The sequence below is a fragment of the Mesoplodon bidens genome (genome assembly GCF_964165515.1).
Source record: "Mesoplodon bidens genome assembly, chromosome: 14".
NCBI lineage: Eukaryota > Metazoa > Chordata > Mammalia > Artiodactyla > Ziphiidae > Mesoplodon > Mesoplodon bidens.
Genome location: NC_138170.1, coordinates 14,730,619 through 14,746,186, shown reverse-complemented (window position 1 = coordinate 14,746,186; position 15,568 = coordinate 14,730,619). Strand labels below are relative to the sequence as shown.

Genomic DNA, 15,568 nt, shown 5'->3' with positions numbered 1-15,568 from the left:
TAGTTGCTCCGCGGCATGTGGGATCTTCCCGGACCAGGGCTCGAACCCGTGTCCCCTGCATTGGCAGGGGGATTCTTAACCACTGCCTGGCTCAAGTTTTGACTGAATTCACCTCTTTTAATTTTCTATTTCCCTCTTCCAACCCAGAAAGAGCAGGGCCAGGAGGGGAGGAGGAGGGGACGGGGAGAGAGATAAGGCCTACAGAGCTAAGAGCCGTTCTGGGGGCAGGAAGCTCCGCCAGCTTCCTCCAGGCCTCTGGGGCTGAGAGAAAGGGCTGCCCAGCAAGGAACTTACCCTTCCTGGCTGCCAAGTGGAGTCAGGTCAGGAAATTCCCTGATTTCAAAGCCTACCCAGGACTTGGCTGGGCCCAGCCCACGATTCTGAGGGGCTGACCTGGGACTCCCCCTCTGCAGGCTTTGCCCCCTCACTGGATTGGGAGTTGCCAGGCACCTTCTCTCCCAGGACAAGAAAGTCACCCTCTTTGGGGGCCATGGGCTTCACAAGTCACGTGTGTTCTCTGTGGGAAAATCAGAAAGTCACACAAGCAGAGAGGAAAACACAACACCAGAGATGACCACAAGCAGCATGTCAGCCCATTTCCTTTCAGGCTGTTTCTAGAAACAGATGAGATATACATGTATATAGTGAACGTATAAGTGTATATGTCAAAACCAGGGTCTTATTCTGTCTACCGGTCTAAAACCTGCTCTTTCTAGTTAACGGCAATAATAGCCATTACCGGGTATCCAGAGCCGGTGCTGCCATTAAAGGAACTGCGGTTCCTTTAATTTTTACATCATCCCTACGGGAGGTGAACTGAGGCTTGGGGAGATTCCTGAGGGAACTAAGATCTCTGACAGGCAAAGCGGGTTCCTCACTGGGGGGGGGGGAGGTGGGGGGGAGGGAAGAGCGGGGACAGTGGCACCGGGGAGTGAGGGTTGCTGGAAACGCCCCCTCCCCTGGGAGGGGGGGTGCTGTGATGGCCTTTGCAGCCCGTGGGTCCGGCCCGCCCCGCCCCTCACTGACACCTCCCGCCCCCGCAGACGCCGAGATGCCCCGAGAGGCGCTCCGTTTCCACGCCGAGGCCGTGGGCGCGCAGGTGCGTCTGGATGCGCAGCGGAGCACCGCGCGCAGGCGCGCCACTTTCCGTGACGGCATCGTGTTCAGCCATCGGCCGGTGAGGCCTGGAGAGCGCGTGGAGCTGCGCGTGCTGTGTCACGAGCGCGGCTGGGTTGGCGGCCTCCGCGTGGGTTTCACGCGCCTGAACCCCGAGCGGGTGACCGCGCCCGGCCTGCCGCCCTTCGTGTGCCCGGACCTGGAGCAGCAGGGCCCGACGTGGGCGGCCATGCTGCCCGACGGCTGCGGGCTCACCGGGGACGTGGTGCGCTTCTGGGTGAACCGCCTGGGCCGGCTCTTCGCCCAGGTAAACGCGGGCCCCCGGCTCCTGCTGCGCAAGGGCGTGCTCATGGGCGCCCCGCTCTGGGCCGTGATGGACGTGTACGGGACCACCAAGGCCATCGAGCTGCTGGGTGAGGCCACGGGTGGGGACCCAGGCTCCTCCCCTGGGCGGGAGGAGGTGGAGGGTCGGGCGGTACTTCACCTGCATCCAGAGCCGCTGGGAGAACTGTTGTTTCATTCATATGCCGTCAGTTTTTCCATCAGCTCATGTCAGGGTATGAAGATGGGCGCTGGGGACAAGACCTAGTCATAGGGAGGGCAGCCTCATCTCTGAAGAATGAGAAGACGTGCTCAGCACCCCAAACATCTGTTAGAGGGCTGATCTCTTTCACAAAGGAAGAAATTTGGGGGCTAGGCTTTGCAGTCTAAGTAGGCGTTTGCTGAGACAGGGGTGGTAGCAAAGGGAACATAAGTGTGAGAGTTAGAGGTGAGCAGGAAGGCAGCCTGGGGGGCAAAGGTGAGATGTTCAGGCACTGGGTGGGGAAACAAGGACCACCTGAAAGGAGAGAGGATTTCAGGAGAGGGAGGAGATACAGGAGCACTCATAAAAAGAAATTTTGGCATTCTGGGCTGGTGTTCCATGGGCCTGCACAAGCATTCCAGACACCCCTGCGCGTTTGTTTTTCACACTGCTTGTCACAGCTGCTGGAGCCTCACCTCTGGAGCACCTGAATTGGTAGGTCTGGAGTGGAGCCCCAAGCACCTGTTTTCCCTCCTGGGGGATTTTGAAGCACATCTGGGTTGGGGACCGTGAATAATGCTGAAGGTCTCCACTCAAGCAGCAGAAGTAGGGCAAAGGGGAGCTGTCTAAAGGAAGGGTGGATTAGCAGGAGGAACCTGCAGTTCTACAAATTCTCTGCTGGGTTAAACTGGGAAAGGGGCGGCCAGGACAGGGCTGGGTGACCAGCTTGGAGCTCCAGCATTGCACCCCAGAAAAGAAAGGGGATGGACACTTGGCTTTAGGGGCAGGGGCTGGGGAGGTGCGGGGGAACGAGGACACCCTGACTTCGCTTTCCCCAGGCCCTGACTTTCCCTTTCTGCCTTAGATCCTACAGTCAGCGCCCCCACCCGAACCATGCCCTGGGTCCTCAGTGATGAGGCTCTGCCTGAGCCCAAAGGTGAGTGGCTTCCCCAAGCCCCAGGGACTCCCCAGGACTCCAGCACTAGGGGAGCTGGGGGGAGGCCCCAGCCCTGGGAACTCAGTTAAGTCTTTCCAAGTCCTATCAAGTCTCCCACGGGCTTTAGGCCAGAAAGATTTGGCTCCGCCCCTGGAAACCTAAAAGCAATTTAACAGCTCTGCCTTCTAGGACATTGGCTAACTTCACAAGTTACTGGAGCACATTCATGAACAGATGTTATTTTGTCCGTCTGCTTTTAAAAAAGCAATCCACGTTCATAGTAATTTGCCAAACAGAAATAAAATACGTATTAAAGGATAAAGAAGGAAGTAAAACAAAAACAAAAAAACACCTCCCAAACCTTGCATTACCTGTTAGGTGGATTTCCTCCCAGTATTTTGTGGACTTATATATGGGGAGTTGTTTGTACTTTGTTTTCCTTTTTTCTAAATTGGAATCTTATGATATGTATGTTTGTACCTTATGGCTTTCGTCCCAACTTTTTTCACTTGATTACATTGTGAGCATTTTCTTACAAGGTAATATTCTTCAGAATCCGACTGCACAGTTCTCTGTCCTGTGGTTATATCATGAGTGGGCTGCCCACCCCTTGCCCCCAGGTGCCCCTGACCTCTGTTGTCCCCTTTCCCAGCCACAGCAGGAGAGGAGTGTGCCATCTGCTTCCACCAGGCTGCCAACACCTGCCTTGTCCCCTGTGGCCACACACACTTCTGCAGCTGCTGTGCCTGGCGGGTCTTCAGGGACACAGCCAAATGCCCTGTGTGTCGCTGGGAGATTGAGGCGGTGACCTCGGCTTGGGACCCTCCTGCTCTGGGCCCTGGTGTAGGTGCACAGCTCTGAGCCCGGCCCCTGCCACAGGACGAGGTGCAGCTCTGCCCTCTTTCTGGAGAAGAGTCAGAAAGCCTGGTTAGCAACAGGTGTGGTGGAGAGATGGAGTCAGGGCCGCAATGGCTGTTCCCCCTCCTCAGCAGGAGGGGGCCAGTGGACCGAGGAGGTGCCCCTTTCTGCCCACACCGGAACTACCTCCCTGGTGGGTGTCTGGCTGGAGAACGTGGCTCAGCAATGGGCCAGTGGGGTTCTCACCCCTCTGCCTAGCTCCAGGTTCATTTTTGCGTGCCAAGGCTTTTGGCTGGTCACCTGGTTCAGCCACCATGAACCTAGCAATCCCCGGTACACCAGAGTCCCAGGAACACACATGTGCCAGTGAGAAGGGCCTTTGTGTAGAGAGGGGGCAGCCTGATCCCTCGTTTTATGGCCAAGGAAGTTAAGGTACCTGCGCGTGTCTGGTGAAGCCCTGCCCACCCTGGGGTATTGAGGAGCCTGGACCAGATGCAGGGAGCATCTGGGTGGAATTTTGTTTATTTATTTAGTTTTTTAAATTGCAGTATAGTTGTTATACAGTATTAATAAGTTATAGATGTACAATGTAGAGATTCACAATTTTTACATGTTAAACTCCATTTATAGTTATTATAAAACTATTGGTTGTCTTCCCCCTGTTGTTCAGTATATCCTTGTAGCTTATTTTGTACCTAATAATTTGTACCTCTTAATCCCCTACCCCTAAATTGTCCCTCCCTGTTCCCTCTCCCTACTGGTAACCACTAGTTCTCTATATCTGTGAGTCTGCTTTTTTGTTATATTAACTAATTTGTTGTATTTTTTTAGATTCCATATATAAATGATATCATACAGTATTTGTCTTCCTCTGTCTGACTTATTTCACTTAGCATTATGTGAAATGCTCCAAGTACATCCATTTTGCTGCAAATGGCAAAATATCATTCTTTTTTATGGCCGAGTAGTATTCCATTGTATATGTATACCATAACTTCTTTATCCATTCATCTGTTGATGGACACTTAGGTTACTTCAATATCTTGACAATTGTAAATAAGGCTGCTGTGGACATTGGGGTGCATGTATCTTTTCAGTCTGTGTGTCTCTGTATCTGAAATAAGTCTCTTGTAAGGCAGCACATATGGGTCTTGTTTTTGTATCCCTCAGCTACTCTATGTCTTTTGGTTGTAAATTTAGTCCATTTACATTTAAGATAATTATCAATATGTGTTCTTATTGCCATTTTCTTGATTGTTTTGGGTTTGTTTTTGTAGGTCTTTTTTCTTCCTTCTTGTTTTGTTCTCTTGATATTTGATGACTATCTTTAGTGTTATGTTTGGATTCCTTTTCTTTTTTGTGTGTATATCTGTTATAGATTTTTGGTTTGTGGTTACCATGAGTCTATACATACGTACATATATATACATATACATATATATATATACACATATATATGTATATATATGGTTGTTTCAAGTTGCTGATTTCTTAATTTGAAATACATTTTAGCAGACATAGAGAACAAACATATGGACACCAAGGGGGGGAAAGGGGAGCTGGGATGAACTGGGAGATTGGGATTGACATATATACACTAATATGTATAAAATAGATAACTAATGAGAACCTGCTGTATAGCACAGGTAACTCTACTTTGCTGTACAGTAGAAACTAACAAAGCATTGTAAAATAGCTATACCCCAATTAAAAAAAAAAAGAAATGCATTTTAAAAACCCTGCATTTGTACTCTCTTCCCCTCACAATGACTGTTTCTGATGTTGTATTTTGCATATAATTATTTTGTGTATCCCTTAACTGCTTATGTGGATAGAGATGATTTTACTACTTTTGTCTTCTAACCTCGCTACTTGCTTTGTGTGCGGATGATTTCCTACCTTTACTGTATGTTTGCCTTTACCAGTGAGCTTCCTCATTTCATTATTTTCTTGTTGCTAGTTGTGGCCTTTTCTTTTTAACCTAGAGAAGTTCCTTTAACATTTGTTGTAAAGCTGGTTTGGTGGTGTTGAACTCTTTTAGCTTTTGCTTGTCTGTAAAGCTTTTGATGTCTCCATTGAATCTGAACGGGAGCCTTGCTGGGTAGAGTACTCTTGGTTGTTGGTTTTTCTCTTTCATTACTTTAAGTATATCATGTCACGCCTTCTGGCTTGCAGAGTTTCTGTTGAAATATCAGCTGATAGCCTTATGGGATTTCCCTGTATGTTATTTGTTGCTTTTCACTTGCTGCTTTTAATATTCTCTCTTTATCTTTAATTTTTGTCATTTTAATTACAATGTGTCTTGGTATGTTCCTCTTTGGGTTAATCCTGTATGGAACTCTCTGTATGTCCTAGACTTGAGTGACTGTTTCCCTTCCCAGGTTAGGGAATTTTTCAGCTATTGTGTTTTCAAATATGTTTTCAGCCCCTTTCTCTCTTCCACTTCTGGGGCCCATATAATGTGAATATTAGTGCATTTGATGTTGTCCTAGAGGACTCTTAAACTATCCTCATTTCTTTTCATTCTTTTTTCTTTTTTCTGTTCAGTGGCAGTGATTTCCAGTACTCTGTCTTCCAACTCACTGATCTGTTCCTCTGTATCATTTGGCCTGCTGTTGATTCCTTCTAGTGTATTTTTCATTTCAGTTATTGTATTCTTTGTCTCTGTTTGGTTCTTTATATTTTCTAACTCTTTGTTGAAAACCTCTAACTGCTTGTTCTGTGCATCCATTTTTCTCCTGAGTTTTTTGATCGTCTTTACGATCATTGCTCTGAACTTTTTCTTCAGTAGATTGCCTGTCCCCATTTTACTTAGTTCTTCTTCTTGGGGTTTGATTTTGTTCCTTCGTCAGGGACATGTTCTTCTGGTGCCTCACTTTGTCTAAAGTGCTATTTGTATTTTTATGTATGTGGTAAGTTAGTAACATTTCTCGACCTTGGAGAAGTGGCCTCCTGTAGGAGACGTCTTGTGTGTCCCAGCAGTGTACTCCCCTCTCATCACCCAAGCTATATGTTTTTGGGGTTCCCCCTAAGAGGGCTGTGTGGGTCCTTCCATTGTGGTAGGCTGACTATGTGAGCAGTCTGGTACAGGCTTGGTTGGCCCTGCCTTGCGTACATGCTGCTGGCTGCTGGTTAGCAAGGCTTGGTCATGAGGCAGCTGGCTGAGGAACTCCAGGGGGCCCTGGGGCTAGTGTTGGCTCACTGGTGGGCAGAGTTAGGGTCCAGAAGACTCTGGGGTTGTTGCCTGCCCACTGGTGGATGAAGCCAGGTTCTAGGGTTGGTGCTAGACTACTGGCAGGCAGAGCTGGGTCCTGGAGTCTGGCTGCAGGGCCCAGGGATCCCAGAGCTGGTGTCGGATTGCTGGTGGGGTGAGGGGAAGGGCTGGTCCCTGACACAGTTGGGTATGGAGTCCAAGGTGTCCCGAAGCTTGTGTTGGCCTGTTAGTGAGCCAAGATGGCAGCCACCAGCAGCAGTGTTCTCGCGGTAGAATGAGTGCCCCAAAATACTTGCTGTCAGTGTCTATGTCCCCAGGGTGAGCCACAGCCGCCCCCCTGCCCCCACCTCTCCAGGAGACTCTCCAAGACCAGCAGGTAGGTCTGGCCCAGGCTCCTATCACATTACTGCTTCTGCCCTGGGTCCCAGTGTGTGTGGGATTTTGCATGCGCCCTTTAAGAGCGAGGTCCCTGTTTGCCCCCGTCCTTTGGGACTCTGGAAATTAAGCCCTGCTGGCCTTCAAAGCCAAGTGTACTGGGGGCTTGTCTTCTCGGTGCCCGACCCTCAGGCTGGGGAGCTTGACATCAGGCTCAGAGCTCTCACTCCTGTGAGAGGAACCCCTGCAGTTCCTCTCCAGCTTGTGGGTTGCCCACCCAAGGGCATGGGACTTGATTATATGGTGAGTCCGCCCCTCCTACCCATCTCAGTATGGTTCCTTCTTTATGTCTTTAGTTGTAGAAGATCTTTTCTGGTAGGTCTGGTCTCTTTCATCAATGGTTGTTCTGTATATAGCTGTGATTTTGGTGTGCTCGTGAGAGGAGATGAGCTCAGGGTCTTTCTACTCTGCCATCTTGGCCGCTGTCCGCCTGGTAGAATGTTGACAGTCTGTATGGAAGCTGGGTCACTCTAACAAGTCCTCTGTAAAGGCAATCGGCAGTCACCTGCCCCGCCTTCCTTGCAGGGCAGTTGTGAGGTCCCAGTGAGATCGTGCATCTGAAGATGAGTCAACATATGAGAGTACACTGTTACCATTGTGCTATTTCCTTGCCAATTTCTGAGATATCAAAATAAAGTTTGTCTTTTATGAATGATTTTGTAATGTGTATGTCCCCTTTGTTGCAGTCAGTGGGAGTGGGTAGGGCTGGGGACTGGTCAGGATGCAGGGGTGTGGGGACATGCCTTCCTCTTCTCCACAGAGACATCCTGGGCTTGCAGTGGACTAGGCGGGGTCTGGACCCTCAGGCCTGTGGATTCTATGTTGCTGAGCATGTGAAGGGGATAGTCCTACAGCTACAACCAGGCTCTGCCCTTGCCACCCTTGACTTGTGAGGACTTCCTAGAGGCTCTGGCTCTTGAGTGAAGGGAGGAGTTGACCTGGGAACCGCCCCCCCCCCCCCCCCGCCACCTAGCCGGTGTTTGTGGCGGGGGATGGAGGAGGACAAGCCATACCTGTTACTTTGCTCTTGTTCCTGCTTCACGACTGGTGAGGGAGAGAGCTAATAGGGAGTTTGAACCTTTTGTGCTCAAAATCATGATGATGGGCCCCTCCACAAACTGCATCCCTGCACCGTGGCCAGCCAGAGGGTCAAGACTTTGGGTTAGGTGACCCCAGAATAGCTTTCACTCTGGAGTGGGATCTCCTCTCTGCCACCCTTGAGTGTTCTAACCTTGGTCATATGAGCCTCAGTTTCTTCATCTGTAAAGTGGAAATAAGACAATTTTCTTTGCTGGTACGTTGTGAGGATAGTGAATATGAATGAAACTTGTAGCTTAGAGGAAGTACTCAAAATACGGCAGCTTCCTTTCCCTGGAAAAGGCAACTACCAGGAGAAGCAGCCAAGAGATCACTGGGCTGGCTGTCGGGGTCTGGGGGGTGGTCCTGGCGGCCCCCACATCACCCCAGTATTTTGGAATGATTCCTATGGATCCTAAGACAACTTTTTTTCATCGTTTAAGTGTCTTTTAAAACCCAAATACCTCCAAGGCGAGGGTAGCACTTTACTCCTACTTCCAGCGAATACCTCCTTATTAGTTAACACCTAGAAAAGCCTTTGAAATGATATAACCAGAGGGGGCACTTCTGGAGTGGTGGCATAAGGACTTCTGTAAAGCCATTTCTCCATAAAAGCAACAGAAATATTGGCAATATTATAAAATTCAACTTTTCCAGAACTCTGGATATTAACCAAAGGCTAACAAGGTTTATCGAAGAGAAGTTACTCAATTTCGGTAAGAGCAGTGGGGTTTGTGGTGGTTTAACCTGGCCTGCTCCCATCCCTTTAACCTCAGCTCCACAGCGGCCTTAAAAACCAGCAGCCTTGCAGCCACCAGAGGGGACAGGTTGTGTTGGGAACTCCTCAGAAAGCTCTACCACCAGAGCATCATCACTGTTTGGCCTGTACTACACTTCCCTGGAAAGTCTTCATTTATAGGGTGTTGTCATTACTTAACCCAACTTGGAACCCTCTCCATGGGAGAACCCCTATTCCCAGGGCATCTGCCAAACATCATCAGCTTCAGTTGTTTAACATTGCAGCTGCCTGAAACTGTGATACCAGTTGAGACAAACAAGGACAGCCAGGAATGTTTATCTCAGGCAGGCAGTGAGCCACAGTGTGTCTGACCATGGGCAGGAGTAGTGGGGGATGGATGTCTGGGTCAAAGAATTAAGGCAAAGCCCCAGATACTGACAGTTCCCTAAGGCAACAGAAGCCTCTATATCCGGAAGGCTAATTTTTTAAAAATAAAATTTATTTATTTATCTATTTATCTATCTATCTGTCTTTGGCTGCGTTGGGTCTTCGTTGCTGTGCGCGGGCTTTCTCTAGTTGCGGTGAGAGGGGGCTACTCTTCGTTGCTGTGCGTGGGCTTCTCATTGCGGTGGTTTCTCTTGTTGCAGAGCACGGGCTCTAGGTGCGGAGGCTTCAGTAGTTGTGGCTTGTGGGCTTCAGTAGTTGTGGCTCACCAACTCTAGAGCACAGGCTCAGTAGTTGTGGTGCACGAACTTAGTTGCTCCGCGGCATGTGGGATCTTCCCGTACTGGGGCTCAAACCTGTGTCTCCTTCATTGGCAGGCAAATTCTCAACCACTGTGCCACCAGGGAAGCCCCAGAAAGCTAATTGTTGACTCATCTTGTCCAGCAGCACATACATTCCATTTCTCATTATCACTTTAGGCAGATGCAGTGTAATTCACAGCTGAATATTCTATTCTTTGCAAGCAAGTTACCCAGGCTAACCAGGAATCTCAGTTCTAGGGGAGATGACACCCAAGAAAAGCAAAGTATTTGAGGAAAGCTAACATCATTGGGGAAAAGGCATCCAACTCAACAAAAAGAGGACTTCATACCTGAAAAAATATATACAGTTAATAGAGCAGACAGACCTGGGCTTAGATGCAAAAAGATATTGCATAAAAAAATCTAGGTACCTTGGAAACAAAAAACTAAATCATTGAAATAAAAACTTATTAGATGGACTGAACAGCAGAGAGATTATAGCTGAAAAATAATTCATGATCTGGAAGCAAACAGAATGGACTGCAAAGTTACAAAGAGGTGAAATATATGAAATAAAAGAATAGATGCAGAAGTTCAAATATCCAAAATTTCAGGGGAAAATAGAGAAAATGGAGGAAAGAGAATACTCAAAGAAGAAAGGAAAATTTATATTGAGGAAAGACATGACTCTTCACACTGAGAAAGCATACTAGTTGCCAAACAGAATACACGAAAGAAAAAAAAAAACCTTCATCTTGACACATACTGATGAAATTTCAGAGCATTGGGGGTAAAGAGAAGACCCAAGGAGGAAAAAAATAGATCACATACAAAGAATGTGAATCAAATTAACAGTAGACTTTTCCTCAACTATACTGGATGCTGAAAGACAATGGAATAATATCTTCAAGGTTCAGAGAGTTTTTAAATTTTATTAAGGTATAATTTACATACACTAAAACGTACAGATCTTAAGTCTTCATTTTGATGAGGGAATAATTTTGAAATTTAAAATTCTCCAAGCAGCTACTCTCTCATTCAAGCATGAGAGAAAAATGAAATTTTCAGATATAAACTTGGTTTTTCACTCACCAATACTTTATGAAAGAATTTTTAGAGAAATTACTTCATAAGAAAAAACAAGAAAAGTTAACTTTTTGTTCTCAATGAAAGCACAAAAAGTTGAGTCTAAATAAGTGTTGGTCATTAAAAAAAATCAATAAAAATCTGGAATGAAAACCACAGACAATATCATCTTGGATGGAGTGAGGGGAAGCAAAAGCATGCTAAGTTTCTTTTCTCACTAGGAAGAAATAAACAACAAAAATGAGAAAAATGTAAGTTGAATTGATATGTTGAAGAACATACAGAGTGTAGAAGACTATAAACAGAATATATAAATTCCAAATCATTAAAATAATAGAACTCCAATTTCATCAATCCAACAAAAGGCAGGATAGGAGATAAAAGAACAAAAAGTAAAGTAGATAGGTACAAGTCCAAACAGAGCAGTACTAATAGTAAATGTGAATGGGTTAAATTCACCTGTCAATTGACAAGGATTTTCAGTTTGGGCAAATAAAAAAATATAAATAAATTTAAAAAATACAATCCTGTTACCTTCTATCTCTGACAGGTGGACCTAAAACAAAATCCAAAAAGACTAAAAATAAAGGAAAAGAAAAATATACTAAGCAAATATGAAGAACAAACAAACACGTTGTGGCAGCCCATGGTCAGGCTTGCCTTGGAGATCCCTCAAGGTAACATAAATGGGAAATGCCTGGGCCTTGCAGCATAAGAGCAGATAGGAAGAGATTGCCCAGTGCTGACTCAGAAAGAGCCCAGGTATCAGGCTGGGGACTATGCTCCCTGATGGGTTGAAGTTCTGCTGTGTATGTAGTATTGATTGTTTTTGATACTGAAGTGAGGCCATGATTCTACACTTCTCATACATCTTACTCCATTTAAGACCATCAAATTTTGGGCCTATCTCGTGAGACATAAGTGGACAACCAAGAGCCACCTCCCCCGCGAATCAATATCCTGTGTAAATCCTTTGATCTAGTTATTTGTAAACCAAAAGTGAAAGTTTCCTTAAACTAGGTCCAAGTCATTATTCTTGTTCATCATAAAAGACAGATTAGGCTCCTTGGTCTTAGCTTCTGCTCAGCTGTAGTTGTATTAGCATCAGACAAACTAGAATTTAAGGTAAAAAAAAGATTATGGGGGATAAAGAGGGAATTCAACTAGAGATTATCATACTAAGTAAAGTAAGTCAGAAAGAGAAAGACAAATACCATATGATATCACTTATATGTGGAACCTAAAATATGAAACAAATGAACCTATCTACAAAACAGGGACTTCCCTGGGACTTCCCTGGGAAACAGGGACTTCCCTGGTGGTCCAGTGGTTAAGACTCTATGCTCCCAATGCAGGGGGCCCGGGTTCGATCCCTGGTCAGGGAACTAGATCCCGCATGCTGCAACTAAGACCTGGAGCAGCCAAATGAATAACTATTAGAAGAAAGAAAGAAAGAAAGAAACAGAAACAGACTCATGGACATAGGGAACAGACTGGTGGTTGCCAAGGGGGAGGGGTTGGGGGAGGGATGCAATGGGAGGCTGGGGTTAGCACATGTAAGCTTTTATATATAGAATGGATAAGCAGCAAGGTTCTACTGTAGAGCACAGAGAACTATATTCAATATCCTATGATAAACCATAATGGAAAAGAATATTTTTAAAAAAGGAGTGTATATATATGTGTAACTGAGTCACTTTGCTGTACAGCAGTAATTAACACAACATTGTAAATCAACTGTATGTCAATAAAGTAAAAACTAAAAATAAATATGATTATAAAAAGAATTATTCATAATAGTGCCAAAGTGGAAAACAATCCAGATGTCCATCAACTGATGAATGGATAAACAAATATTCCCTGTCCATACAATGGAATGTTATCTGACCATTAAAAAAAGGAATGAAGTGCTGATTCATGCTACAACATGGATGAACCTTGAAAACATGCTAAGAGAGGGAAGCCAGTCCCAAATGGCCACATAATTGTATAATTCCATCCCTATGAAATGTCCAGAATAGGCAAATCCATAGAGACAGAAAGTAGATTAGTACGGGTGCCAGGGGCTCGAGAGAGGGAGGAATGGGGAGTGACAACTAAGGGGTACGGGGGGACAAGGAAGATGTTTTAAGATTGATTTTGCTGATGGTTGCACAACTTTGTGAATATGCTAAAAACCACTGGACTGCACACTTTAAAGGGATGGATATTATGTCATGTGAATTATATCCAACTTTAAAATTATGAAACAAAACCCTACACACCAAAATAGATGAATAAAGATGTGCTATAGTGGAAGAAAAAGAAGGGAATATTAGCCCTGGGAGCAGGAAAGTCTTCAGAGAAGAAGCAACATTTAAACTGTTATTTTTTTTTTTCTTTTTTTTTAACATCTTTATTGGAGTACAATTACTTTACAATGGTGTGTTAGTTTCTGCTTTATAACAAAGTGAATCAGTTATACATACACACATGTCCCCATATCTCTTCCCTCTTGCGTCTCCCTCCCTGCCACCCTCCCTATCCCACCCCTCTAGGTGGTCACAAAGCACCGAGCTGATCTCCCTGTGCTATGCGGCTGCTTCCCACTAGCTATCTATTTTACTTTTTGTGGTGTATATGGGTCCATGCCACTCTCTCACTTTGTCACAGCTTACCCTTTCCCCTCCCCATGTCCTCAAATCCATTCTCTAGTAGGTCTGCATCTTTATCCCCGTCTTGCCCCTAGGTTCTTCATGACATTTTTTATTCCCTTAGATTCCATATATATGTGTTAGCATACGGTATTTGTTCTTACAGGGCTAATGGCTATTTTGAAGGCCGAGAGGAGGGGAAAGGTATTCCACATAGTGGGCACAGCACATGCAAAGATGGACAAGTGCAGGACGTGTCTGGGGAATTATAGGGAGGTCCCACTGGCCAAAGCAGAAGGAGCAGGAAGCCACAGAGGAGTCCAAGGGGAAGGTGGGCTGGAGCCAGCCGTTGAGAGCTCTGCCGGCCGTCGAGTGGCTGCAGGGGGTGCCTTTGAGGTCCAAGCTGGCTGCAGGAGGGCTAATCTGTCAGTGGGCCCGTCTCACCTCAGTCAAACACACTCTGCTTGTAAGGCACCTGAGGAGAGAAACAGGCCCCTGCTAAGTTTTACTTTCCTAGAAATCCAAGATTTCTAGGTTGTGATAAGAAGTCACTGGATCAAAGCAAAAAGAGGTAGTGTTTAACGAATCATCATCATGAGGATAATACAGAGCGAAAGGAAAGTAAAAGTGCAACCAAGTATTGTCAATATTTGCTTGGCTTAAGCAGGAAGCCAGCCTGGGCTGGACCAGGGACCTCCTAGGGGGCTTTCCCAGAGACTGAGAAAAATTCCCTTGCTCACGTGGCTTTCAGATAATGCTTCCTGTTACACCGACTGGGGCGTGAGACGTCAGTCCGGGGAATAACAAGCCGTCCCTCCAGGGACCAGGACCACTGTGCCCCTGTGCATCCCCCGGCCCCTCACATGGCCCCAGCACGCCACTGTCTTCAGTGCCCCCCCCAACATTATTGCCTAATTCCTGCTCCCCACCCCTACCCCCAACCCCACACAAGCAGAGGCTTCCTGCTTGCTGATAACCTGTTCAGGTAATTCCACTTGGAAGAAGTCCACGAGCAAAGGCTGAGGAGGGCAGTGGGGGATAATCCCTGAGCCTGTGGCAGAGTGAGGAGAACGGGGTGCTGTCTTGCTCCTCCATGGACCCGCACACCAGATCAGCGTCCTGTCTTCCAGCTGCCCAAGGAGGAGAAGGTAGGGGTTCCCTCATGAGCCTGGAAGTGGTGACTTTGTGATCCTCTGGTCAGCCAGCCTGTCCCTCTCAGGTCTGCATGAAGTAGGTAAGCCACAGCACACATGATAATGTCCCCATTTTATAGCTAGAAAGAGTGAGGCCCAGAGACTGTGTCTGACTTGCCCAAAGCCACTCAGCGTTTCCTGGTTTGTCAGGACTAGATCCCAAACCCCTGAATCCCAGCCAAGGGACTCCTCTGCCTCAGCTGTACCATTTACGGTTGGACATAAATGCAGATCACCTAGTAATACCACCTCTTTATCCCCCAAAATTCCCCAAAAAAGGCGAACAATTTACCCAGTCCCACCTACTAGTGGGCTGGCAGCCTCTACACAAGGCAGGGCCTGGCAGCCAACTGGGCTGGGAGCCAGCCTTGCATACCAGTGTACCCATAGGAGTCAGCCCACCACCACAGAATGGGCCATACACAGAGGGGGCACCCCTAGATCATATAGCTCTGGTGACCAGAGGGAACTGTGCTGCCAGGTGCCATAGGATGTTTCCTATATAAGTCCACTCCTCCAAGATTGGGAAACATAACCCACCTACCTAATACATAGAAATAAAAACAGAGACTTAGGCAAAATGAGGCAAAAGGGGAATATGTTCCAAGTGAAGGAACAAGATAAAATCTCAGAAGAAGAACTGAGCAAGGTGGAGACAGGCAATCTACCTGATAAAGAATTCAAAGCAATGATCATAAAGATGCTCAGTGAACTTGGGATAAGAATGATGAACACAGTGAGAAGTTTAACAAAGAGTTATAAATATAAAGAAGAACCAAACAGAGCTGAAGAATACAATAACAAATAAAAAATACACTGGGAGGAAAAAAAAATACACTGGAAGGAATCAACAGTAGATTATATGATACAGAGGAACAGGTCAGTAAACTGGAAAACAGAATAGTGGAAATCACCCAAGCTGAAGAGAAAAAAGAAAAAATAATTTTTTTTTGAAATGTAGATTGATTGATTTATTCGGTTGCGCCAGGTCTTAGTTGCAGCAGGCGTGCT

General features: G+C 46.4%; 1 protein-coding gene across 1 annotated transcript; it reads left to right on the top strand.

Moving 5' to 3' along the window:
• Positions 1–979: 979 nt before the first annotated feature.
• Positions 980–3,437, top strand: NEURL3 (neuralized E3 ubiquitin protein ligase 3; the record flags this gene model as incomplete). The annotated part of the gene is made up of 3 exons (XM_081254196.1): positions 980–1,529; positions 2,505–2,576; positions 3,229–3,437. The coding sequence occupies 3 exons, from the start codon at positions 980–982 to the stop codon at positions 3,435–3,437; spliced, it is 831 nt and encodes a 276-aa protein (XP_081110322.1).
• Between the last annotated feature and the right edge of the window lie 12,131 nt (positions 3,438–15,568).